Source organism: Lampetra planeri, chromosome 26, assembly GCF_965212315.1.
Source record: "Lampetra planeri chromosome 26, kcLamPlan1.2.h2, whole genome shotgun sequence".
Taxonomy (NCBI): Eukaryota; Metazoa; Chordata; class Hyperoartia; order Petromyzontiformes; family Petromyzontidae; genus Lampetra; species Lampetra planeri.
In genome coordinates, this window is record NC_136132.1 from 1,014,284 (window position 1) to 1,040,681 (window position 26,398).

The window sequence follows — 26,398 nt, forward strand, 5'->3', positions numbered from 1 at the left end:
TTAGTCTTACGCTTATCTGCACAGTAACAGGTGTTTTTTGATTCGCCTATATCTAAAATGGAACCTTTTTAATTTCTTGTCAATTTAAGGACTCATTTGTAACCTTTAACGGCAGTTTTGCCTGGTAATTTCAACAGCACTATTTTAATGTATTTTTTTACGTGGTGCACTTCGCCTACAGGTTCCATTAATTTCGTCTAAGGATGTTCATTGTGCTTGTCAAACACTTTACAATGAAAATGAACTGAATGTATTGTAACCTTGCAATGCTCTTAAACCCAGTAATGCTTCATTACGTGTATTTATTTATCTCATCAGAGTGCACCACCACCACCAGTCTTTGAAATGTAGTTACCGGTATATAAATTATTCTAAACTTGTACAAGAACCAATAAAACACTTTTTTCTGCATTATTGGTTTTTGCTGCATTAACATGATTAATAGATATAGATTTTTTCATTCGACATCTAAGATATTCTTGTTCGTGCAGTCTGCACCAGTCATCGTGTGTATTAAAGTGTCAACACTTTTATGATTTAAATAGCATTACACCAACTGCAATGCGAAATTGAAGCACGTGACCTGGTGCGAGAAATCGACTCGGGCTCGCCTCCCCCCACCTTCGTGGCTCGGTGGCTGAGCCCCTCCGGCCCGTGGGTCCCGTTGCAGTTGCACCGCCTGCACACTCGATAGCTCTGCCACTGCACATTTGTGAATGACCTTCAGATTCATCCGCACCTCTGACTTGTGTTAGCCACTCGCTGCACACATTCTGCGCTATGAATCGAACTTATTGTTGTAATAATTATAGTTTCATTTTTTATAGCGTCATTCATGCAATTACATCCCACAACGCTGCACATCAACTGTCCAGTTCCGTACACAGATAATACAAAAACCAAACCCCAATACTTAACAAATAAAGAAATGAATACATAAATAACGATAAGAAAATGCACGTAACAAGGAAAAAAAATGATCGCGGAGAAAATAAATAAAAATAAATAAATCCGTTTGGTCTCCATACCCCAGACCACAATCCCAACATTTCGCCGGATTTTGGAGAACCTTCGCTGGGAGAGATGGTGGAGTGGCCAACACGTTACGAGCCAGTTGGACAATCTTGTAAATGCCTATTTCCCAGCTTATGCCAGGACAAATAAATAGGCCTTTAGTTCAGCTTTGAATAAGTTAATTGATTTGATTTGTCGTATATGTAGCAAGAGAGTGTTCCAGACTGTGTCTTCTTCTTCTTTAAGTCGTCTGTTTGGAAGCTGTTAGGCCCAACCACAAAACTGCCATTCAGGCGACTACCGCAGGCATGGACCACGCAGCACGGCGACTCAGTAGTGAGCTCCTGGTGGCAACTTCACGAACTACTCTCTCTTCTTTGTATCACAACGTTAAAGCTCATGGAAACGCATTTCATTGTTGGTGGAGTTTTAAGAGTGGCTTTAATGGCCATGATATGCTGGCACAGTATGATTGTGACTCCTGATTGCAATCTTAGAGGAGACAATGATGGAAAAGTTATATTCAATCCACAGCAAAGAAAATGTTTCCTACCCCTGCTTTATATATATACTCTGGACGTTCATGCTCTCACGGTTATTATATACAGTGCAGTGTGTGGTTAGCATTGCTTTGAAAGTAACTGAATGTTGCCAATGTGTGTCACTGCTGGAATGTCATCACAGCAACCAGCTCCAGCTACTTCTGAAGTTGATGAACGCTAAAGCGTTGCACGACATCTGCCATCGTTCCACTACATGGTGGAGAGGCCTCATGGTCAGACACGATCAAATATGCTTCCATTTCATTTAATGTTTGTCATCATTGCAGTATATGCCTCTTTACGGTTTCCCAAATAGTTACGTCACCGCTTATTGTACAAACAGTGCTTGTAGACATTACCTTCTGAGCAATATGATGGTAAATCGCGAGCATGAATGCTGAGGAAGAAAGACAGAAGATTGGAAAGGTCTCAGACGTGGGCGTAGTGTCACAAGAACATTGCAAAAAGTAAAAAAAATATCTGCAGCCCTTTGTCATTCTACTGCTGGATGAAGGCCTCTCCTGCCCACTTGGGTTCTGTCCTGGGGGTTGTTCAGCAGTCTTCTTCAGTTCAGTTTCGAGAATGGCGTTTGGAGAAAAAAACCCAACAGGCTACAATTGTATTTTAATGCTATAAGCCATTAGATGGTATATGGGGTGCCTGCGTGGAGTCTGCTTGTTCCACCAGGATATCGCGTTTTGTATTGTGCAGTTATCAGTGATATCCGTCTGCTGGTTCGCATCTCACCATCTTCAGAGTTTGGTGAGTCCCTGTATTCTTTACCAGTGCGGGGATTGGTGAAGGCCGTGGGGAAGGAGGGATTGGTGAAGGCCGTGGGGAAGGAGGGATGAGGACCGATGTAGATGCCACTCACCACTTGGCTGGGATCGGAGCTCAGGTCGCTCTGCCCATGACTTGGCACAGTCTCTCTCTCTAGAGCACTCACCCACTGCACCATTGAGCTACCACAGATACATTTAATTTATGGAATTAAAGAACAATGAAGTGCTCAGAGGGGTGAGTTCAAGAAGAGAAGAAAAATACTGAAACAATTCAGAGAAGGGAAAATATCCAGATTGGACATTGTTATAGGAGAATGCTTACCAATTGGAGCCTCCTGAAGGACAGATCAGGGATGTATAATTTGAATAATTCAGAGAAAGAAAAATATCTGTAACGGGAATATTATTGAAGTATGCTCTCGAATGGGAAGAGGTGTCTACTTGGATCAATTCTGAGAGGACGCGATGTTTAAATTGTTTATATTGTAAGAGGGAATGGCATGCTGAAGGGAGAAAAGCCAAGAGGTAGAAACATTAGCACAGTGTTCGGTGACTTGAAGTGGATATCGTGTGACGAAATGAAGTGCAAGATGGGACAAGATGGCGGGAACTTGAATGAACTTGGACTTGCCCCGAGGCAGAGAACCGGGGAAGATGCCTTTCCAACATGACATCACTTGTTATAAAGCAAAGTGGCAATAGTGTAATTGCTTGCAAACATCTTACTGAATCATGGCATTGCTATAAACAACTAATGATGTGCAAATAATAATGTCCTTGAGTTGAATATATTTTCTCAGGATGTTTAATTTATTTCCTGACTATAGATTTTGATAGATTTAACAAGTCACAAAGGTGTGCATTGCATGTACAAAAGCTCTCAGCCAGATGTGATTTACAGAATAGATTTTTCAAGCCCCGTTTGTTTGAATAACAAAAATATCTTACTGGCAACCCAGTGGATGCTATCTAAAGAGCCCATAGATGGTCAAACTCCCAATTGTTTACCTAATTTAGCAGATGGTGCACTCATGAATAATTCAAGTTTAATGAAAGGATTCTCCATAGTAAACAGTATTAGATCATACCACGTGAGCAACATGCGGCAACACATCATCTTCGACTCTGATGAAATTGACACGGTGCACATTGAGGTGAAACCAGGCATACACAATAGCGTGTATCAGTTCATCGATTAAAACTGATATATAAACTGCCGTATATGCATACAATGGTGCATGTAAACATTATTTACAATTCATTAATTTTACATGTAAATAATATGCGAATGTTACATTTACGCGAATGGAGAAAAAAAGGCAAAAAAATTACAAGGGTAAAACAAGGGCGATGTGTAGTCGATGCATCGGAAGATAAGCAGGATTAAGCCTGGGTCGTGCTTGGATGGGTGATCACTACCACGCATAGAACACGTGTTGGTTGGAGGCTGCTGCCAACGTCTCCGCTCTCCGCTTTCACCAACCCACGTCTAGCAGTGGATTGACGACAGCGCTGTACATTAACCTTCATTCTCATGGAACGCACGAGACAGAATGAACAAATGACACAATACAACCAATCAGGGCTCAATTTCTCACTCGATATTTTCCGGGACGCTGCTCGGCTGGCTTGGAATGGGGGTTAACGGCCTAAAGCACGACCGCTAGATTACAAGGAACGCCGATCCCAAACAATCCCTGGCACTGTCCTTAAGGACATATGGTAACCCTGAGCACTCGATAATAGAGGTTTTTGGGTTAGATCGCGTACATATATAAATGTGTCGTTAAAACCCGCCACCACCCGACACAGCCAACTAGTAAGGGTTGCCACGTAAACAGAACGTGCCAATTCGTCACTAGTACAGCACGCCGGTGTGTTGGAGAGCGAATCCACAACATTTGCAATCTGAGTACGACGCTCAGGTTAACGTTTAGTGTTAACCTGAGCACTCTATTGCAGACCACGACACACACCCCACCACACACACCACCGCACACACACTAACGCACACACACACACCACCGCACACACACTAACGCACACACACACCACCGCACACACACTAACGCACACACACCACCGCACACACCACCGCACACACACTAACGCACACACACACCACCGCACACACCACCGCACACACACACCACCACACACACACCACCGCACACACACTAACGCACACACACACCACCACACACACACCACCGCACACACACTAACGCACACACACACCACCGCACACACCACCGCACACACACACCACCACACAACAACAACAACAACCGCCATTCGCCACTAAGTGGCGGTGACGTCACCACGACGCTTGTGCCAGGCCATGTGCACCCTGAGGCCACGTGAAGTGTCGAACGCCCGCTGGCAGGAGGTCACGGGGCAGACCCAGGTGCCACGGGTCGACTGACCGAGATGACCGAGATGACTGGCTGATGCACCACCTGTGCCCCCTACTGTGCCAACTTGCTGTGCTTTAGCCACCCGGCGCTCCGCTCGTTGTTGTGAGCGTCGCTCCTCCGCCCTCCGTTGTTGTTGGAGGGCGACTGCCTCCAACTGCCCAGTAGCGTCCTTCACGAGCCTCCTCCACTGAGGCCGATCTTGACACCGCTGGTACCAGTCATCAGCAAGTCCACTCAGCTCCACGTCCTCCTGTACCACATCACTCCATCTCTTCTCTAGCCCGTGCCGCGCCCGTTTAGCCCCCTCGATCCGGCCGAACAAAAGCTGTTTAGGCATGCGGTGGCTGGGCATGCGGGCTACATGACCCAGCCAACGCAGCCTTGCCTGCCGGAGGAGCTCACTGATGGGACTTTGCCCAGATCTTTCAAGGACTTGTGAGCTCCTCACACACCACCGCACACACACTAACGCACACACACACCACCGCACACACATTAACGCACACACACACCACCGCACACACACTAACGCACACACACACCACCGCACACACACTAACGCACACACACACCACCGCACACACACTAACGCACACACACCACCGCACACACCACCGCACACACACTAACGCACACACACACACCACCGCACAGAAACTACCGCACAGAAACCAACGCACGCAAACACCACCGTACAGATACAACCGCACACACACACCACCCACACACACACCACCCACACACACACCACCGCACACACACACCACCACACACACACATTACCGCAGTACTTGGACGACAAATAGTTTCAAGTTGTATGTTGTATATCCAGGTGAGAAGTCAAGAGACCACGATAGTCTCATTTTCAAGGGTGACCTGGGGAATTAGTCTGCCAAGAAGGGGGCAGTGATTTCTGTGTATAAACCATAATGAGTGCTTTGCAGGTAATTTAAAAATTTGGCAAATTTAAAGTCTGCAACCGGCACAAAATGGGCCAGTCTTGCGAATGACTTTACGTAATCTTTCAAGGTATTTATGCAGTTATTACACCCGCAGTAATAATCAGGGCAGCCGCTGGAATCAAATCGTGAACCTCTTCAACAAGCGGCGAGAGCGCTGCACCTCAGGCCACGTTCCCAGAATGAGGCGAGATTGAGGCGGCACGCCGAATTAACTCCCGAAGCAGCAATCCTGACTGCACGGGCTGAACTTCATCACTCCCACCAACACGAGCAGACATCGTCAGCGGTTGGCAGGGTGGCACAGTGGCGGCAGCAGGAAGGACCTGGGTTAAATTCCTGAACCTATCTGTGTGGAGTTTGTACGCTCTCCTCCTGGTCCTGTGTGGTTTTCCTGCGAGATCTTCGGTTGTTGACCAAACATCCAAATGTAGAATCCTCCTGGAAAAAAAAGGATTTATACTCTGTGTAACTTTCCTGGGCGAATACATAATTTATTGTTATATGCACATGCATTGTCACCTCGAATTATAACAATTCTATCTGGATGCGAATGAACAAAGGTCCATTTCGCCTAGATCAGCGTTCTTCACTGCAAGGCCCGCGGGCCACTGGCGGCCCCTGGTGGCCTTTAGTGCGGCCCCTGACAATACACCACGTGACAACAGCCCCTCACGCTGTCAGACACAACAATGGTTTCAGATGTGTGGCGACCCTCACACTGACGATGTCTTATCGGCAAAAGTGCCCCCCCCCTCTGAAAATGTGTGAGGAAAACTGGCCTAGATGATGGTAGAGTATTAGTCATGTTTAAGGTAACATGGCAACACATAACAGGTGGGCCACCGCTAGAAGGTTATGGTTACCCAGCCATATTCCCCCAGAGGCAAGCAAAATACGGGTGAGGGTGCACATGTTCGTGCCAATGATAACCAACCTACCCATCATCAACCCAGGCCTCAACTGTGCACCTCGCCACCACCGAGCCAAGTCCCGATCCCCCTTCTGGGATCGCCTTTGCAACATCCTCACACAGATGCGGAAGGACTCTGGGGATACAGAGAAGAACAACACAGACGTCCAAAATAAACTCCTCATTCGAGACCCAAACGTTACAACCACCGACTGGCTTTGACATTCCTCCTCGTAGACACTGGTAGCGTAGCCATCAGCCGTATCAGAACATCAACAGTCAGATGCGCACATCTCCTTCACGAATTAAACATTAAAGACAAGCCACATTCATGCGATTGTGGCCAGGCAACACAAACTATGGACCGTCTAGTTAACCACTGCAGTCTGCACTCATTCAACGGAGGAATAGCAAATCTACACAAACTCTTACCCCTAAAGCTCTCTCGGTATGGATATCAGACTCAAACATTGGCATGTTTTAGCTCCTGAACATATTTACATCTTCAAGATCACAATAATTATTTCAAAAAATGTATTTTACCATGTAAGGCCCACTTAGCTATATATAGCTCTTTTTCAGAAGCGACCTGGCCACAAAAAGTAATATCTCAATGAAGTGGATTCCCACGTGCAAATGTATAGCAGTGGAATACTTTGAACGCATCTTTCTAAACGTGGAGGAAAACCCCAGAGGACCGGGAGAAAAATCCACGCGACCACGGGGAGAACACGCAAACTCCAAATATATACAACAGGCGTCAGAGTCGGGATCAAACCCACGACCTCCTGCATACCAGGCGAGGCAGTTACATTTCACCACCGTAACAAGTCTATGATGGGGAGGGTAGAGGTGAGGGAGAATTGTCAGAACTCAATGTTTAATTGTATTTTTGCGTGGCACAGTGACGAGGTGGGCTGCCCAGTTTGGGTGCAAAGTGCACACGTCCAGGCACGCTGCTGCACAGTGTCCCATTGTTGTCACCGCCAGTCATGGATCGCCCAGCCCTCGCGCCGAACCACGTACATCTTGTACAAGGAAGCCCAACATCGACGGCAACTGATAAAAACGTTCTCGTATTTGCATTTCACAGTGCTGCATCATTCCTCCGTCGAATGATAGGATGGCGTTGAGCCATTGGTGCAAAGTCAATATTCCTATGACGGGGGTCAGATGATCCATAAGATACCCAATGTTAGTACTGACGTATACACTGATAATAATTGAGTAATGTACATCTCTTTGTCAGGCTATTTCTGGATGACGTCCTCAGTTGAAGGACGGGAAGCTGCGCTGTCCTGTGATGTGTTGTTGCAGCCCTTTGTCAATCCACTGCTGGGTGAAGGCCTCTCCACGCCGTGTTGGAAGTGGGAGTCGTTTGACGATGCTCCGTCACAGTGGTCAAGTGCGTGTTGATGAAGTGGGAGGGCAGTGTCCGTTCTGCCGTCTCTCGCCACTGATGACAGCCGTTGCCTTGGGATAAACCGTCGGTGGTTGGTGGCCAGGTTTGTGCATCTCAAATCACGAGACCCACCACCCCTACAGGACCTCAAATCACGTGACCACTGCTCCTACAGTACCTCAAATCACGAGACCACCACTCCTACAGGACCGGATGGACAAAGACACGAAGTTGTCCCGCGAAGCCTTCAGCAGGTTGAAGCGGCAAGTGCTTGTGAACGAAAACCTGTGAAGGCCGGCACGACAGGACAAGACGCAGATCCCCGTATAGCCTTATGAGACTGTTGGAGCAAGTGGTGTTAGCGAGTAGCACCTGTGAAGGACAGCACGGCACGGGCTGGGTGGCCAGCTCCACGCTCGACCGCCTTTGTCTCCCCAGTGGCGATGTTTACATACCGCGAACCAGACACATACAAGCACAGACACGCATGGTGGCTTTCATCCAGCCATCCGCACTGCACGACTTATTGATGTTTTAAGGCTGAGTCGACCTAGGTGAGAAGGCTCAGGACTAGTTCAGGTGCAGTCTATCTTGGCCACTGATGTTAGCCGTGGTGGGGGTAGAGCAACAACTCAGTCGGCGACACTGCCGTTTGAACAACTAAGCGGCCGCCCATAAATGACGTCACGCACCTGGGGGGGGGGGGTCAGATATTTGTGACGATGTGTGACGAGGGGGGGGGGGGTTTGAGAAATGTGACGTCACATCAAAATGCGCAACTTTAAATAAATATGGACAACACGTTCTACTTAATTAAATAGACTTTTTAATAAATGTTTTCTCCTACAACATCAAAGTGCAGCGCCACATTAAATACGCACTACAATGACAATAGTTTAAAGCGATTTGAAGCATTATTTATTTTTGGGGGGGCGGGGCAGAGCTTTGTGACGTCATATTTGAGGGGGGGTCTGACTTTTTGTGACGCCGTGTGACGAGGGGGGGGGGTCAAACATAGTCAATAAATCGCGTGACGTCATTTATGGACGGCCCCTAACAACACAAACTCAAGACGTTCGTCAATAGCTCTGCCTTAGTCGACGTTTCTGGCAACGACCCTCATTTATGGCACGGCACACACCCACACAGATGATGTAGCTCTTCGTGCTTTGTGGAAGAACCAATTCGGAGGCAGATCGCCCGTGACACACGAAGCGAACTCACCGCTCCACCCCATCCATTCTTTATGATAATCGTGACCATAATTATTTAGCAGGGGAGGAGGAGGAGGGAGGGAGGAGGAGGAAGCCGAGACTCGTTCTGCGCTTCCTACAACACAGAGAGAGAGAGCGCGCGCCAGCACTCCGGACGTTGTACAGACGTGAGTCGTTCTACGTTGTTCAAGAAGGTTCCGCAGCCGGCTGCTTGAAGACACACCGCACGGAGTTGTCCATACCGAACTGCCGCCCCTGGAAGGTAGAGTCTGTGCAGGTTCTACAGATGATCATGACTCTTGAGAGAAGTTAATCACTTGTAACTCCCCCCCCCCAGCCGCTTCGCCCTGCCGGCTTCTGCCGCGCTGAACAACTTACAGCCACATCCCCGTACGCGGGGCTCCGTACAGCGAACATCGACAGCACAGGACTCGGCGACGACATAACCTCCACCACATTGTCCATAGACACACACACGAGAGACACACACACACACGAGAGACACACACACACGAGAGAGAGAGAGCCATGGAAGATTTGGAGGAGCTGCTGTGCCGGGTCCAGTTCATAGACGACACGGACCCCTTCAACAGCACCAACTTCCCGGAGCCATCGCGGCCCCCAGACGTCCACTTCGCACTGCACGTGGCCGTGGGCGAGCAGCTGATCGCCATCCACCGCCTCCTGCACCCGCCGCACGAGGTGAGGAGGAGGAGGCGACGATGCCTGTGGGTGACCATTCTGTTCCGGGGGTGGCAGAAAGTGTGAGTTTAGCACGTCGGCTTTCGCGACTAATATCATCCATCATATAGGGGGGGGGGGGGGGTTCTATCGATCTAAGCCGATCTAGCCCAAACAAACTTTTATTGTGTCAGCAAATGTGTTTGGGGAGTTCGATGCCCCAGGTGTGCTCGCCACGACCAGGCGGCTTCAGCTGAGAGACACACAGAGGGTGCCTCCAGTCGTGCTGATCCTGCTGCAGTAAACCACTGTAGCAGCACTGACTGCAGTGGTTCACCACAGCTTATGATGCACACACTAACATTGCCCAGAGACTAACATTGCCCAGATACTAACATTACCATAGACTAACATTGCCCAGAGACTAGCATTGCCCATAGACTAACATTGCCCAGATACTAACATTGCCATAGACGAACATTGCCCATAGACGAACATTAACCATAGACTAACATTGCCATAGACTAACATTCCCATAGACGAACATTACCATAGACTAACATTGCCCATAGATTAACATTGCCCACAGACGAACATTAACCATAGACTAACATTACCCATAGACTAACATTGCCATAAACTAACATTGCCCATAGACTAACATTGCCCATAGACTAACATTGCCCACAGACCAACATTGCCCATAGACTAACATTGCCCATAGACTAACATTGCCCACAGACCAACATTGCCCATAGACTAACATTGCCCATAGACTAACATTGCCCACAGACTAACATTGCCCATAGACTAACATTGCCCATAGACTAACATTGCCCACAGACTAACATTGCCCATAGACTAACATTGCCCACAGACTAACATTGCCCATAGACTAACATTGCCCATAGACTAACATTGCCCACAGACTAACATTGCCCACAGACTAACATTGCCCATAGACTAACATTGCCCATAGACTAACATTCCCATAGACCAGGGGTCGGCAACCTACGGCTCCGGAGCCGCATGCGGCTCTTTGCGGGCTGCTTCTTGACAATATGTACGTATGTACAGTATGTACTCAGATGCATTGCGGCTCTTGAAATACTGAATTTTGTACCGAATTGGAAAGAAATGGCTCTTCTTGTTATTTTTGGTTGCCGACCCCTGCCATAGACGAACATTGCCCATAGACTAACATTGCCCATAGACTAACATTGCCCATAGACTAACATTGCCCATAGACTAACATTGCCCATAGACGAACATTTCCCATAGACTAACATTGCCCATAGACGAACATTTCCCATAGACTAACATTGCCCATAGACTAACATTGCCCACAGACCAACATTGCCCATAGACGAACATTGCCCATAGACCAACATTGCCCATGGGGGCCGTCCATAAATGACGTCACGCACCTAGGGGGGGGGGGTCAGACATTTGTGACGATGTGTGACAAGGGGGGGGGGGTTGAGAAATGTGACGTCACATCAAAATGCGCAACTTTAAGTAAATATAGACAACACGTTCTACTTAATTAAATATACGTTTTAATAACATCAGAGTGCAGCGGCACATTAAATACGCACTACAATTACAATAGTTTAAAGCGATTTGAAGCATGTTTTATTTTTTGGGGGGGGGCAGAGCTGTGTGACGTCATATTTCAGAGGGGGTCTGACTTTTTATGACGTCGTGTGACGAAGGGGGGGGGGGGGTCAAAAATCGTCAAAAATCGCGTGTCGTCATTTATGGACGGCCCCATAGACTAACCTTATCCTTTACTACCATTACACATAGGCGATTCTCTTCTTGCGTATGGCAGCAATATGTCCGGGAGGAGCTCGTTAGATGCCCGAAGGCTGAGGTCTGCGGCTGTCCGCGACGAGAGAGAGAGAGGGCTTCAGCAGAGCGCGAGCGCGTGAGGCTTCCTCAGCACCACACAGATGTGCTTCAGGGGTTCACCGCGTGACCCCAAGTCTGGATTAGATGGCCACGTGACCGTGGCTGTGGCTTGGCTTGAATTTTTCGTTCACGAAGGAGGTGATGAGAATGCAACGTGATAGATTCTAATACGCCGCGGAGAATAATACCCCCAGAAGTGTGCCCGGTAGGTATATGGTGTGTGTGTGTACCGTCTTTAAATACACAAATCAGCCATGCCATACCTGGTCTAATGCACACTCATCGGGTTATCAGTCGCACCGCCAATTTGTCATGGGGGTTGCGTGACCATACTTCGCCGCGCTGGTCATTGCGGATTAGTGAATTGGCGAGGCGTCGATATCACTCGCCACTGGTGATAGCCATGGATGGGATGCGAACTCTGTTGTCCAGTTCGTGCCCTCACCACCGGTCTATAAATGGCTGCACGTGAACACGGCGACTCCCGCCATCAGCTCTATCATGCACCGTGCCGCAGCCGACTCTGCGTCGTATTTAACGTCGGGCTGCACCGGTGTGTGTGTGTGTGTGCATCCCCTAGATCGACTCATCATTAAATCAGTACTGCACTTGGTTCGGTGGATAATAATGCCAGTTCTTTAACCCAGAAAAGCCCCGCTCTGTCGTAATACTTGTTTTCATGAGAGATGTTAATTGGGATGTTTGGCTAGTTCCATTAATGAACGCTTGGTATGTGGTAACATTTGCTAAATATAAACACTTTTAAATAAAGACGTGTGGGGCCTGGTGCTGGACACATGACCCTCACGCGTGCCCCGCAGGCCCTAAGAGGTGCCCACTGACAGCCCCCAAAACGGTGTCCACAAACCTACATGTGGCTTCTTTGGGTGGACATAGTACAGCCGTCGCTTGGTGTTCACTCTAAAGTAATTTCTGAATTGCAATTGCCCCGAAGAGTGGAAGAGTGATAACGCCAGGCTTGTGATCTCTTCTCATTAATTGACTGCCGAGAATGTTAGCTTGGCTGTCTGGGATAACGTCTTTCATGTTTGTTGCATTCATTTCCATAGAACAATTGCCTGAGTTACAATAATTTTTAGTCCAACCTTGCAGTTTTCTTTATTAAATTCTTGTTTCTCTCTCCATACAATGACATTTACTTAATTAAGTAATTGGGCTTTGTCAGGACACGTCTCAAGAATGGATTATGGCCAGTGGTCGAGGCTTATGATGAAGTGTCAACCATCGTGAGGTCTGTGAGAGATGGCCTTCATCCAGCAGTGGATAGATCATGGTTGCTGCTGATAATGATCGACATGCCGTTGTTTTAGGAATGTTCTCTAGACAGAATGTACCGTTAGTTACATGTTAGGCCTATCAAAATCCCCTTATCCATATGTCTAGGAGACCTGATAAGATATATGAATACTTGAAATAAAAGCCAGAACAGCATTTGTTTTACTCAATGGGCTAGCTACAGGCGCTGATGTAATGCTTTTGTGTGGGCTACTCTAAGCAGAGCCACGGCCATATAAATGTGGAATTTCCTCGACTTGCCCAGTTTGATCAAAGGAGGGGTGAGCATTACCGCATGATTGTGTGATCATTTAAACAAGCCGGTTGCCTTTACAGTGAGGACCTTCCATCTGTGCTCCATATCTGTAACGTGAGCACATTATTCTATTATTAATCCGATTATCATGAAAAGGGTTATATGACAACAATAATTATTGAAGGGAATAGGGTAGACCCAGAACCGGTTCTGACATTAGCCATGGCCAGGAATGAAACTGAGGCTTCCGGGTTAATCGTGCAGAGAGTTACCCACTGTGCCACCGCTCCACGCCCCAGACAGTTGTGAATTGTTTATTCTGAAACTTGGACTTGCACCTCGCCACTGGTGAATGAATAGCTGTGGTGACAACCTGTTCACGCTCCTGGGGAATGCGCCATGCCTATTGGTGCACATTGCGGAGGGTGCCCATTGCAGAGTCCTTTTCTTGCGCATGTCTGAGTGTAAAAACCCTGCACTGCACTGTTTATCAATGCTGCACAATTTCAAACAATTCTCCAATGCCATTTTATTCAGTATTCCACAAACATAGAGCACAGTTATTTCATTATCGTGGCAGAGCAGCGCGCAGATGTTGCGAGTGCCTGATACGCTACTAACCGGTCATGTGGCTCAGCAGTAGGTTTGGGGTCAAGGTTTTATTTTGGCACAGGTAAAACCCATTGGGCAATAAATGCTCAGTCCATCAATCTTGCCAGGGTTGGTAAAATATGTACCACGTTGTGGTGAAATCAACACTATTGTGGCGAAATTTGTACTACCTCGCCGCGTATACAGGAGGTCGTGGGTTCGATACCCACACCCTGATGCTTGTATATTTGGAGTTTGCATGTGTTCCCCGTGGTCGTGTGGATTTTTCTCTGGGTACTCAAGTTTTTCTTCGAAAAAAAGAGCTAAATAGCTCGGTGGGCCTTAGCCGTGGAAATGTGGAATGTTCACCACAGTCTCAGGGCTGTTAAGGAGGAGACGGACACTGGGCCTGATTCTTTATTGGAGCAAGAATCACTTTGACTTCAAACTGGATACACCGTTACGGCGGCGTGGCAGCCAAGTGCAGATTAATGAAAGCAATAAAGCGGCAGAGGACATCCCAGCGAGTCGGCCCACCTGGGGCTTTGTTATTTGCACATCATTGCTGGATCTGTTCAGACTTGCAAGGCATCCTCACTCGATGGATGCAACACTACACGAAGCGATTAACATGTGGCCTCTTGTGTCGCCACGTTATTAAAATGCAGTACATTTGTCGTCTTGCTACTAACTTAAAAGTAGAAGTGTACAATAATTGTACCTCCATTTGTGTTAACCGTGATAGGAAATTGTACTGGTTATGTTATACATGAGGTGCCATCTACAGACTATTGAAGCCTATAAGCAAATTGGCCTAGGTTATATCAGAGCTCCCGCCTGGGCAGTTTTCAGCAAAATGTATGAATGCTTGTCTTGACAGCTTTGCATTGCCAACACAATAAATGCGTCCCTTAGGCCTCGGTTGACATGACTACCATTACCGACGGCGTTAGAACCAGGGCCACCGCTGATGTAATACTCTGTGTGTGTGTGTTAAAGAGAATAGGGTGCAGCAGTGCTGTCAGACACTGCCATGATATTGGTCTACGGAAACCTATATTTTATCTCATCACTTTATCTCTCATCACATTACCACATCACATTCTCTCTCATCACTTTATCTCATCACAGCAGTGTAGAGTTTCAGATGCGATTCGCGGATGGCGAAAATCGCGGATAGCAAGTTTGTGATTAACGAGGGAACTCCTCCGTGCACAGAGACCATCCCAGTGGGCCCTCCCATGTGCTTTTGGAGTGTACCACGTGTTGATCGGCGTGGCTTGCGAAGTTTCGCTGCACGCACTGCGAGCTTCTTCAATAACCGATTTCAGGGCCTCTCTCCACCGATCACGTGGCATTGCCAGCTGCTGCCGGAGAGCAAGCTACGTGTGATGCTGGCTCTTCTTCCGCTGCTGCCGCAGCAAGAGCATCGCACGAAAACGTTTGCGAGGATGAAGCCGATTGGCATCTAGAATGCAGTTATTGTGTGGACAACACGGACCCGCAACAGCTTGAACCTCCCCCCACAGGCACCTGTAGAGGTGCGTGTGGACGCAGCGTAATACCGGCGTGGGGTGTGTGTGTGTGTTGCAGCTGGACGACTGTGCCCTGCAGCTTTCGCACTGGTCCATGTACCTGGATCCCGAGTGCACGTTGGCCGAGCAGATTGAGGACCTCGATGGCTTCCAAGAACAAAATGGGTGGGTGCTGCTGCTGCTATTGCTGCTTCTGTCGCTGCTTTTACTGCCGCTGTTTCCTCTCACCTCCTAGCACTCCTCCCCTCTGACTCGCTTCCATACCCATTGTCCCTCCATCTCCTCTCCCACTGTGCCTTGCCGCCGCCCCTTTTCCCAACCATTGCCTGCTAAGCCCCCCCCCGACCCCACTCTGCATTCCCAGTAGCCACCCACACATCACTTGTGTCCTCATCATTCCTTGTGCCCTTCAGCTTCTCGTGCCTTCTGCAATGCACGCACTTGAACCTTCGCTGGCCTTGATCAAAGCGGCTGCTTGAGCCCATTGCTTGCCCGGCACATACTTGGAGGCCCCCACTTGTCCGGCCACGCAGAAGAATATCCTACCCTTCTTTTTGTTGTTGCCGGTAGAATATTTACGGATTGCCAAAGCTAGAAAATAAAAAAAGTGCTAAATGTCATTTTTGATACAGAGTAAATGCGTGCCAGAACACATTCCAGCCACTCAGTGCGAATGTTGAAGGGCTTTTTGTTCATAGGTCTTGCGGGTGAGGTCACAGCCTTGTCGGACTTCCATTTACAAGTACATCGGGTTTGCTGTCTTGTTGTAAAGTTAGCACTTCGTTTTTCATGATATGATGGAAACACAAAGCGATTCCCTGCTCAGGTGGTGCTCATTTCCTGTTTACAGCCACGAGCCAGCCAGTGGTGATAACTCCATGTTGTTATAGGGTGGTAGGGAATGATGGAAGCTCTCCTATCCACAAAATCTTACAACGTTTTTATTGACTCCAGAGGGAAGATGGGCGGCGTCAACCCCTCCTCACCAGGATTTGACCTCGCGACCTTACCATTTTGAGCGGCTCACTCTGTGGCTGAGCCACCTGATGGGAGCACGTTACGGTGCCTGTCCAGTTTTGCTTTCCCAGTACTTGCATTTGCTAAAAACGAGCACGAGACGTTCGTACCCGGCGCACAAATTACGTGCAGTGCCGAACGAACTCTTCTCTATCATAAATACTCAATGGCACTGAGTAGATAAACTCAAACGCAATTAATTCCCTGCCGCGTTGTGCGCATGTGTTTATGTGTGTGCAAGAAAACTTGACGGGTTTTTTCCCATTACAGTGCCCCTGCACTGGTATTTAAGTGGTTGGAATTTCGAGAAAAAAATGTGGGATTTTTTTTTCACTCTGACATTTACAAATCTCTAAATAGATGATGCTAAGTGATCAGTAAAATAAATGTTTTACTACGGGTGAAATATAAATATGCCTGTTTTATCACGCAGTTAAACAAAGATAATTTTACGTGCACCGACTCAAACGGCTTCAGACTTTTGTTTTTATGTCAACTCATCCGATCTTCGTCATGACGGTGAACCGAAATTGAACATGTGTGTCAAGTGAAAGTACTGTCATCCCCTTGCTCTCTCTCTCTTTCCTCTACAGGAAGGTGAAAAAGCACACTGTTATCCTGCGCACCAAGCTGTCAGTCCGTGTGCACGCCTGCATCGGTAAGTGCACAACATTTTGTTTTGCCATTTACTTACAAAAATTGTACAAAAACACGGGGGAATTACTTTGAGAACAAACAACATAATTTATTCTAGAGCACTTTGCTTCTTCTCCAGGTCGTGAGTCCAGGATGATGCTTGAGTGATTTTATTCCTGCGGTCTTTGACTCCTTTGGCGCGGTCAACAACGCAGAGTGGAGTAGTTTGCCATGAGTGCTTGCTCCGTGTTTTTGCTCATTCGCTGTTTCTCCACAAATGGTCAGGAATGTTTTTTACGTCCCTAACTGGGTTATTTTGCGATTGCCGCAAGTGATGTTGGCAGCATCAGCATTTTCCTTTCTTTTTTTTCTTTCACGAGATGCAAGAGAATTCGGCTGACACAAGGAGTACGCGCGTAAAACTCATTGTTAACGGATAATGAATTTCACACTTTGTTGTTCGCACGCGGGGAACTTTTTGTTCCGTCGTGAACAATTTCTAAAGTCTTTAACGTGGAGGAGCAGCGGAAGCAGCAGCAGCAGCGGGAGTTTGGAAACAAGGTTTGTTACGTTAGTAACATCCGTGCCTGGAAATTAAGAAACTGCTCGTATGAAAATAGCCTGTGACTAAATCAACTGCAGTGCGCCCGATTTTGCCAGATCTTGGAAGCTAAGCAGGGCTTGGACCTGGATAGTGCTCGGATGGGTGACCACCACCACGCATGTGAAGTTGTGACAGGCGGTTGTGGGGCCGTGCTACGTAGTTGCAAGTAGAGAGGGCAGCGCAGGCAAATGCCACGTTTGAACTGTGCTTCTATGCTGCCTGCCATCACTAACGCTCACTAGCCAGTGTGGTGAAGTACAGTCCTCGTCAAACAACCCCCATGACCTTACACGGCAGAGGTAGGCCCTCGTCCCGTGGCGGATTGACGAAAGGGCTGTCACGTGTACACGGGATGAAAGTCGCCCGCAGCGACGCGTCTTTTGTTTGGGTGAACTGCGGCCCACCTTTTACGGCGCTTGCAATATTGGTGGCTCTCTCAAGCTGTAACAGGAAACGTGGGTTGGGCCCCCTTGATGGCTGTCCACCACGATAACAACGCAAGCGAAACCGCAGGCGAGGGCTGGCCACTGCAGGCTGCCGCTGCATGAGAGACAGTCAACCCGCATGCAGATGCACCCGCTGTCTGATCAGGCGGCTGAAGAGGCACCAGTTTGTTCGTAATGTGTCGAGCTTTTTTGGTGTTTAGTTTACATATGTAGCGTTGCCGCGTAAAGCGGCGTACGTTCTAGAAACGTTGGGAGAGGTTTGTTCAACGCAAAGTTAGCCCCTGATATTTTGAGACGTTTTTGAATGCCTCAGAGTTTGCATTGTTGGCCGAGCGCGGCGATAACAAAAGAAACCATAACCAAAATAGAAAGCGGGTTATTTTTTCAGCCCTGAACTCAAGTTTCATTCATGCCCAACAGTGCTGTGATTCAGACCTATAGGGGGCCAACTTTATTTATTTATTTAACATACACTTTATACGAGTAATAAAATAATAAATAAACAAACAAACCGTTTGTTGTTTCATTTTAATAAATATCATACTTTAGCCCCAGCAGCCTCTGGGCCTCTCCTGTCACGTCTCTGCCTGTGAAGACACGCTGTGCACTCTGCGGTATTGGCATATTACCCAGAACATTAGCTGTCACGTTCTTTGGGTCTTTCGGTAAAGCCACGTAGATAGAAAAAAAAATAATCAAAATAATAACAATATCACGACGTTTCGATCGCAACACAAGCAACCATCTTCAGGTGAAAAAAGAGCTATGAATTCCTGCAGTCACGAAAGTCACCTTCATCATCACGAGCCATGGTCTACCCACTGTTGGATGAACGCCTCGCCAAACCGTCACCATTTCTCACGGCCTTACAATGCAGTGACCCATCTTGCCCCTCTGCACACCAGCTGGTTTCATCACTCCCATTCCCACGGTGGATCTTTTAGTCTCGACCCCGGCTATCGTCTCCTCTCTAAACTAACGATCTCGCGACGTGTCCTGCTCAAGCCCGCCTCCGATGAGCACGGTTGGCTACGTACGGTGCGAAATAAGTTCCACATACATCCTACATACTTTAAATAATAAAGGCATTGTCGGATCTGAAAGTTTTACCCTTTCCATAAAGCAATGTAATGCTTATAAATAAAGCAAACAAAAGTCAATGTAGGCCCTCCAGACAGTGCTGTGCAGGAGGATTTATAGAGGAGGCAAACCCTGGAGTGGTTTTGATTTCCTGAGCTTCATCAGCAGTGTCAGATCTGTATATTTGTACACGTGTATAATACATACATATATATCCTCAGGCAGAATTTTAAGTTAAGGAGAGCTTCAATGTGATGGTAGTGTAATTCGGGATGTTACATTTAGTAATGTCCACCAATTTCTATTAACTCTTTAACTTACACATTTCATGTTGTGTCATGCCAAGAGCAAGGTAATCACAATACGGTAGATTGTCCGTACACAATGCACTGTGTCTTCTGCGGTTTAGACACAGAGGGCAGAGGTAGATCAACGGGTCCTTGCCGAGCTCACTGATGAGCATGGGGAAATATGGTCGAACAACCTCTGACCAAAAGTTAAGGGGCGGCCTTCTTTCAGCAGTCGATTGATAGAGGTCTGTAAAGTATTGTTATTTATTGTTATATTGCTTGTGTGCATTAAGCTCCGACCTAGTCTTACAACTATAGTTCTGTTTAAATAACATTGAAATCGGGCATTCCAAATTATTGTTTTGTTAAATCAGAATAAAGATAAAATGATAGCATTTAAATATCCATCGTTACATTGCAATGTCTTGATTTTATTTCATAAGGGTCATGTCATTTGTTGTTCTGCCCAGCGCCACTGAAGAATTGGTGAAATTCGATCAGCGGGCTCTGCTTTGTGGCAGTAAATGACCGCTTTAGCCAAACTGAGCCAGCATGTGAAACGAGAGAGATGCCAGCATCCCTCCAAAAGGGAGGCGGATGCTTGCATTTTGCAGCATTCCTTTTGTTTTGCTAAGACCCCCAGCATTTTCGCACAAAGATCCAGTTCAACTCGATTTTTTTCAGACGCTGCCACGCCATACTTGTTAGAACACTGGACTAGCAATCCAGAAGTTTCCGGTTCGACTCCGTTTCCCTTGAAACGATGGCGCAAGTTTATTAACTCTCCCACCCATACCATAGGCCTCCGTCAGGTGAAGGCCCTTTCACCAGCAGTGGCATAACCCAGTAATTGCAGGGATACGTCTTTACCTTTTTTAAATACTCGCCCAAACACCTCTTCATTGGCAAGGATACGACCGGGCGTATTCCTTTGAACATAAGAAGAAAAGCAATTGTGATTCCATTGCTGTGTGTTAAAAAAGAAAACCCCCCTCAGGGAATCCAGGCTGCAGCAGCCTATTGGGAGATGGCTGTATTTATGCCTTTGATTTAACGAGAACCTTCGCTTTTGGCGCAGGCTTGTGAGAAAATGTAATTGAAAGCACCTGGCCTGTAATTACGGCTGCCGTTTAAAAGAGTTCTATGCGAGCGCCGGGGCTGGAGGAGAGAGGGCCACTGGGCTGTCCACACACTGAGCTGTAATTTGTGTTGTTTTTTTATTTCTCGTACAACGTTTCATTAATGCATGGCTTTTAATGGGCAAAACAATACTCCTAAAGAAATTACTTTCTACCAAACATTTTTTTCAAAGCCACAGCAATACATGTACCATTTATGTTGGCCACTGGCTATGCAACAATTAATCGTCCCCCAGACCCCCACCCTGGAGATGTGATCAATTGTCATTATTCGGAGGCCTGATTCAACTTGTTTTACTCCTGTTTGCCTTGTTTATGTTTTTCTGCCTCTTTTAGAGTTTTGTATAAATTAAATATCAGCAACATTCGCATATAATGTTCACACTATTTGCATAATAAATGTTCACACACTAATGGCCTAGTAATATAATACAGTAGAATATTTTCCCAATGATTCATGAATGCAACTTTATATAATGGTTGAACGATGCATATATTCATCAATTTGTATCGATTATTAATATCATTATACCTGCATAGCATCCCAACTGTGTAAGAGTCGATGTTGCTTACACCCCGTGTACGTTGCACCAAATGGATCCATGCCACCTCTGCAGCCACTGGAGGTGCTACCAGTAGCTGCAATATTACAAAAATAATCATTGAATCTGGCATCAAATCGTGACTGAAGCTGGACAATGAATTGACTCGCCGGAGTTGGGCGTAGTGCGGGAGGGTAGTTAATTGTGTCGGACAACTCATAGAAATGTGTAAAATGTAATTTATTCAAATCAAATTGAACAAATGTGAATTTAATTCTTCCACTCCTGGTTACATGTATATTGGCACCAAAACAAACACTGTATTCAAAATCAAATCGCTGGAATGAAACCAGGTGAAAACATCGTCGACAATTACCGTGTTGTAGCTAAAGCCCTGCAAACAGCAGCCGTGGGTATATGCGAGCTGTTGGTCTTGCCAAACAAACGCTGTTGAAGACTTGTCTGGCTGGTTTAGCTCGTCTGGTTGTATGCCAGCCATGCAGCCACATTGCAGGTCACTTTTGTTGTTACTGAACAACAGTGGTGGAATTTGTGCTCGGGGTGGGTGGTTTCTGTCCAGCTGACGAGGAGCAGCACATTTGCACGAGCTAGAACGATATCGGCAGTTTATTAAAAAAATGTTGTTCTGCGGTCTTGCCCACCTTCACAAACTCCTCACTTGACCAACGTGCTGAAGTTTGGGGAAATATCTCCCTCATGGCCCTCGTGCGTCCAGCGTCGGATTGACAGAATCAGGCTGGATCATGGGGGTATTAATTAAACATATTCATATGAACATGTATTGTGAGTACATAGATCCAAAAATACAAGCTTACACAGGAATATACAAGCTTACAATTATGCGTGGCACAGTCATCTGCGACGCCTTTTATCCGTGACAGCTGTAGGATCCGCAAGAACTCCCCTATTATCCATGACCCTATTTCTTCCTATTATCTGTGGTCACCTGCGATTTTACCCAAAATGAATAACGAAGCGGCTTCATAATCACAATTTCCTACGCGGATGAGAGCAGTTACGTGGCAAATTAATGTTATTATCCACTGGTTATCTGCAAAAAAATTACCCGCAGAGATAAGAGTAAAATAAAACTGTTAAAAATATATTTGTTTTACCAGATGAGGCCCCCTGAACTATGTAGCTCTTTCAAAAGTGACCTAGCCACAAATGATAGCTCAACGAAGTGGCTCATCATCGTGTGGAAATTTATAGCAGTCAAATACTGCGGAGGGAAAAACTGGATGACACGGAGAACAATCAACGCGATCGCGGGGAGAACACGCAAACTCCAAATATACAGCAGCAGGCGTCAGGGTCGGGATCGAACACATGGCCTCGTGTGTGCCAGGCAGTTTACATCTCGTCACCGCGGTGCCCCCTTTCACTCCGCAGGTAATAGGATCCATGCTATTATTACCCCACATGGCCGCTTTTATTCATGAATTCACATCTATATGTATCAAATAGTACTTGTAAGAGACAGCGTGTATTCTATTAGCTTATGCGTTCCATGTTACTGGTTCACTTGACTCGTGCAGCCACAAGAGGCTGCCATATGTATCGCATTGTCAAAAAATAAATAGCACAGACTTGAATCGAATTGCGGCCCTGAATCGCGACAGTTTATTAAATCGCGAAGGCGCTGTAGATCCTCGCTCGCCTTAATGCACAACCCTGGGCTGTAATACACGTGTGTGCTTTAATGAACTAACACGATTGAGTAACCTTTCACGGACAAATACGAACGGCAAACGCTGAAACGCAACCGGACAAAGCACCGTTAAAAAGAACGGAGCGTCAACTTACAAATTACAAGTTGTTCCCTCGCAGGAGAATAACCAGAGGTAAAAATAGACAACCACAGCAACAACAACAGCAGCAGCAACAACAACAACAACGGCGAACCCCATCAAGATGCGGTGAAACAACAGGCATTCCGGACACGAAGGGGGGTCGCCCATTGTGTGTTCGTGCTCCAGGGGCAGGGAAGCTGGAACACGTTCTTGTGAGCGCGCCCACCACTCAAAACCTGCTGCTTGGCAGTTCTCTAACGTCATTCATTCATGCCTCTGCGGTGTTGTATTCTTGTCGAGTGTCAACATAACTTACGCCCCTTCACCAATACGCCTGCCCGATGAACGCCTCCGCATGGTGTGTCAGTCGGTCATGGGGAGTTTTTTTGACCATACTTCACCATGCTGGGTAGGTTCATACGGGTTGGCGAAGTGAGGGGGGGCAGGACTGTATCGGTTTCCACTCGCCACTGATGTTGGCCGTGGCCGGGAATCGAATTCAGGTTGCCGAGTTAATTGCACAATACACTGAACGCTGTGCCATTGCTCCAAACCGCCGATGTGTTTGAACGCAGAGGAGAGAATGGTGCGGCCGTTTTTTTATTTTTCTGCCGTGCCTGCATTTGAATGTGGCATTAGTTTGTATCATGGGGCAGATTAGCTGGTAAGCGAATCGTGTTGATGAACTGTTGTAATGGGGTTTTCTCATCCTTTACAGATTTGGCTTTTCAAACAGGAAGGAGCCACTCCTGCTGTACACAAATACACACGCCTGTAAACATCGCATGCATTGTGTGAAGCTATCTTTAGAGGGGTTGGAGCATTGGGCCAGGGCGGCAAAGATCCTGAATTGAGAGCCAGATAGACAGCTATTATTAACCAGGTTCTCCAGGTGTCTTGAGTTGGTCGAGTTGATTACAGCCCCGTCACAGATGACTGCTCACAAAACACTCATTGTTTCACTCAATGTGCCTCACTCCAGCTCTGATGGTTAATTATGGTCTGATTGCCACGCAGCTATAAACCATCTTTGCAGTGAGTTTAAAGTGGTGCCCTGAGTGTGCGCGAGTCGGCCTTCTTGAAGTAGCTGCGGAGATTCGACCCGTAACATCATCTGAGTGATGCACTGCTTAGCCCCGCAGAGTTCCGAATGGAAAATGTTTGGTCGATCTCGTGCAATGGGAATGAATCTCACCCAAAGTGGAACAATGCCGACGTGCAGAATAAACGCCTCATTCGAGACCCAAACATCGCACCTCTTCGCTTTGACGTTACTCGAAGACGCTGGTATACCATCAACCACATCAGAACACTTCGTGCGTAAATGAAAATTGATGGCAAGCCGCGGTGTGGCTGTGCAACCCAAACTATGCACCGTGAAGTTAACCACTGTAGTCCCTGCGCCTTCAATGGAGAAACGGCAAAGCTACACGAACCTTCTCCTGAAGCCCTCTCCTGGCGAGCACACCTCAACATTGACATTTAACTACGGAACATATTGCCATGCGTGAGATTAGAATTTAAATGTGCTAGGGAGCATATTTTTGTTAAAATGCCAACATGTTGTTAATGATGTCATCGCATATTGGTCTGTCATGCGCCACACCATCAACACTGAGCACACGAGTGCGTCGTCATCGTCGTCATCGTTAATATTCGTACAGTGCCTCCCATGCAGTACATCTCGGCGCCAGGACACACGTGGTAATTGAGATAATTGCCCGGGAAGGAATTGGAGGGATCGTTCCATTGCAAGATCATTAGAGGTGGCGGTGGTGTGGATGATGCCTTCATCCAGCAGGGGATTGATCATGGCTGACGATGATTACAATGCCTTAGTAGACCAGATAAAATGTTCAAAAACAGTGCAGTATAGACAATATGTACAACAAACGAGTGTAAATTAAAATAGAAACCCGAAAAGTGTTTGGGGACTACTCTCTTCCTCGAGGCATCCCAACTCTTTGCGTGTGCACTGAGCACACTCCGTTTGACATGTATAGATGCACACACATGACCGATGACTCTGCCCGTTTTCTGTGGCGATTTGAATTTCCATGAGCAGGCTAGAGTGAGCGGAAGTCTTTTTTTCCCCTTCTGCCCGAGTGAATGGGATTAATGGAAATGGATTCCATGATCCTTCGTTTTCCGCTGCGCTTCACTTCATGCTTCGGCGTCTCGGTCGGGAATTGGGGCCGAGAGTGAAACGACGGCGTGAGCTCGCGGCGTCGTGCCGAGTGCCACTTTTTCAGAAGGTGCTCATTATGAGATTGCTGCATCAGCACAGCGTTGTGTCCTTGAGCATTCTCTTTAATTGCAGTTTGAGGGCTCGTACACCTGCACAGGTGCGTGCGTTGTGAATGAAAAGCGTTTCAAACCATTGATGTATTATCAAAAATACATATATATGCGTTCTCAAAGTTACATTGCGTTTATAATTATGAAGCGTTCAGGCTTTCTTACACACGTGGACAAATATCGTTATGGTAATTGTTTTTTTACCCTTTAATCTGGCAACAAAACTGACACCTTTTTTACAAAGAGTCATGTTTGCATTGACCGCAATACCTGCGGTCGGAATGCAAACAAAAAACACAACTCTGATAATGTATGCACTGTCCTTGAAATTGATTGGTCCACACCCGAGACAGCTTTTCTTAGAGCCTAGTCTCACATGGTGTTGGACCAGGTGACGCCAAAAGGCGCACAGCTCAAAGGCAATGCACCATCAGAGTATGAGAGCTCGGGGTAAGAATTTACACCATTGGAACCTCCTTTGCCAATAGCAAAATATGATAATTGTTTTTTTACCCTTTAATCTGGCAACAAAACTGACACCTTTTTTTACAAGGAGTCATGTTTGCATTGACCACAATACCTGCGGTCGGAATGCAAATAACAAACAAAACTCTGATAATGTATGTATTGTGGTCAATGCAAATATGACTTCTTGTAAAAAAAGGTGTCAGTTTTGTTGCCAGATTAAAGGGTAAAAAAACAATTATCATATTTTGCTACTGGCAAAGGGGAGGATCCAATGGTTTAAATATCGTTATCATCGTCTTTGCGATTCTTGATCCTTGTTTTACCCATAAAGATGTTCTTTTAATAATCTTTAAAATGTTTGCTTTCATTCCAAGACACTGACACGAAGTGACCTTTATGTGTGAATAACATCACGTGCTTTTTTCTTTTAATATCCTTTGGATGGTGACACACCTTGGTGATACCCTGCCGAACTGGCCAGGCGGGGTGGCAGTCAAACCATCAGCCCTTTGCAAATTGTCATCTACGGCAGTCGTGCTCGCCACCGG

The 26,398-nt window shown here is 46.8% G+C and overlaps 1 protein-coding gene across 1 annotated transcript in view; it reads left to right on the top strand.

Annotated features, from left to right (window-relative positions):
• The first annotated feature begins 9,094 nt into the window (after positions 1-9,094).
• LOC144727543 (FH1/FH2 domain-containing protein 3-like) overlaps positions 9,095-26,398 on the top strand; it is a 62,811-nt gene continuing 45,507 nt past the window's right edge. Inside the window, exons 1-3 of the mRNA XM_078606403.1 lie at positions 9,095-9,945; positions 15,575-15,681; positions 17,127-17,191. Coding sequence (XP_078462529.1) covers positions 9,772-9,945; positions 15,575-15,681; positions 17,127-17,191 — 346 coding nt within the window. The 5' untranslated portion in view covers positions 9,095-9,771. The remainder of the gene's footprint in view (positions 9,946-15,574; positions 15,682-17,126; positions 17,192-26,398) is intronic.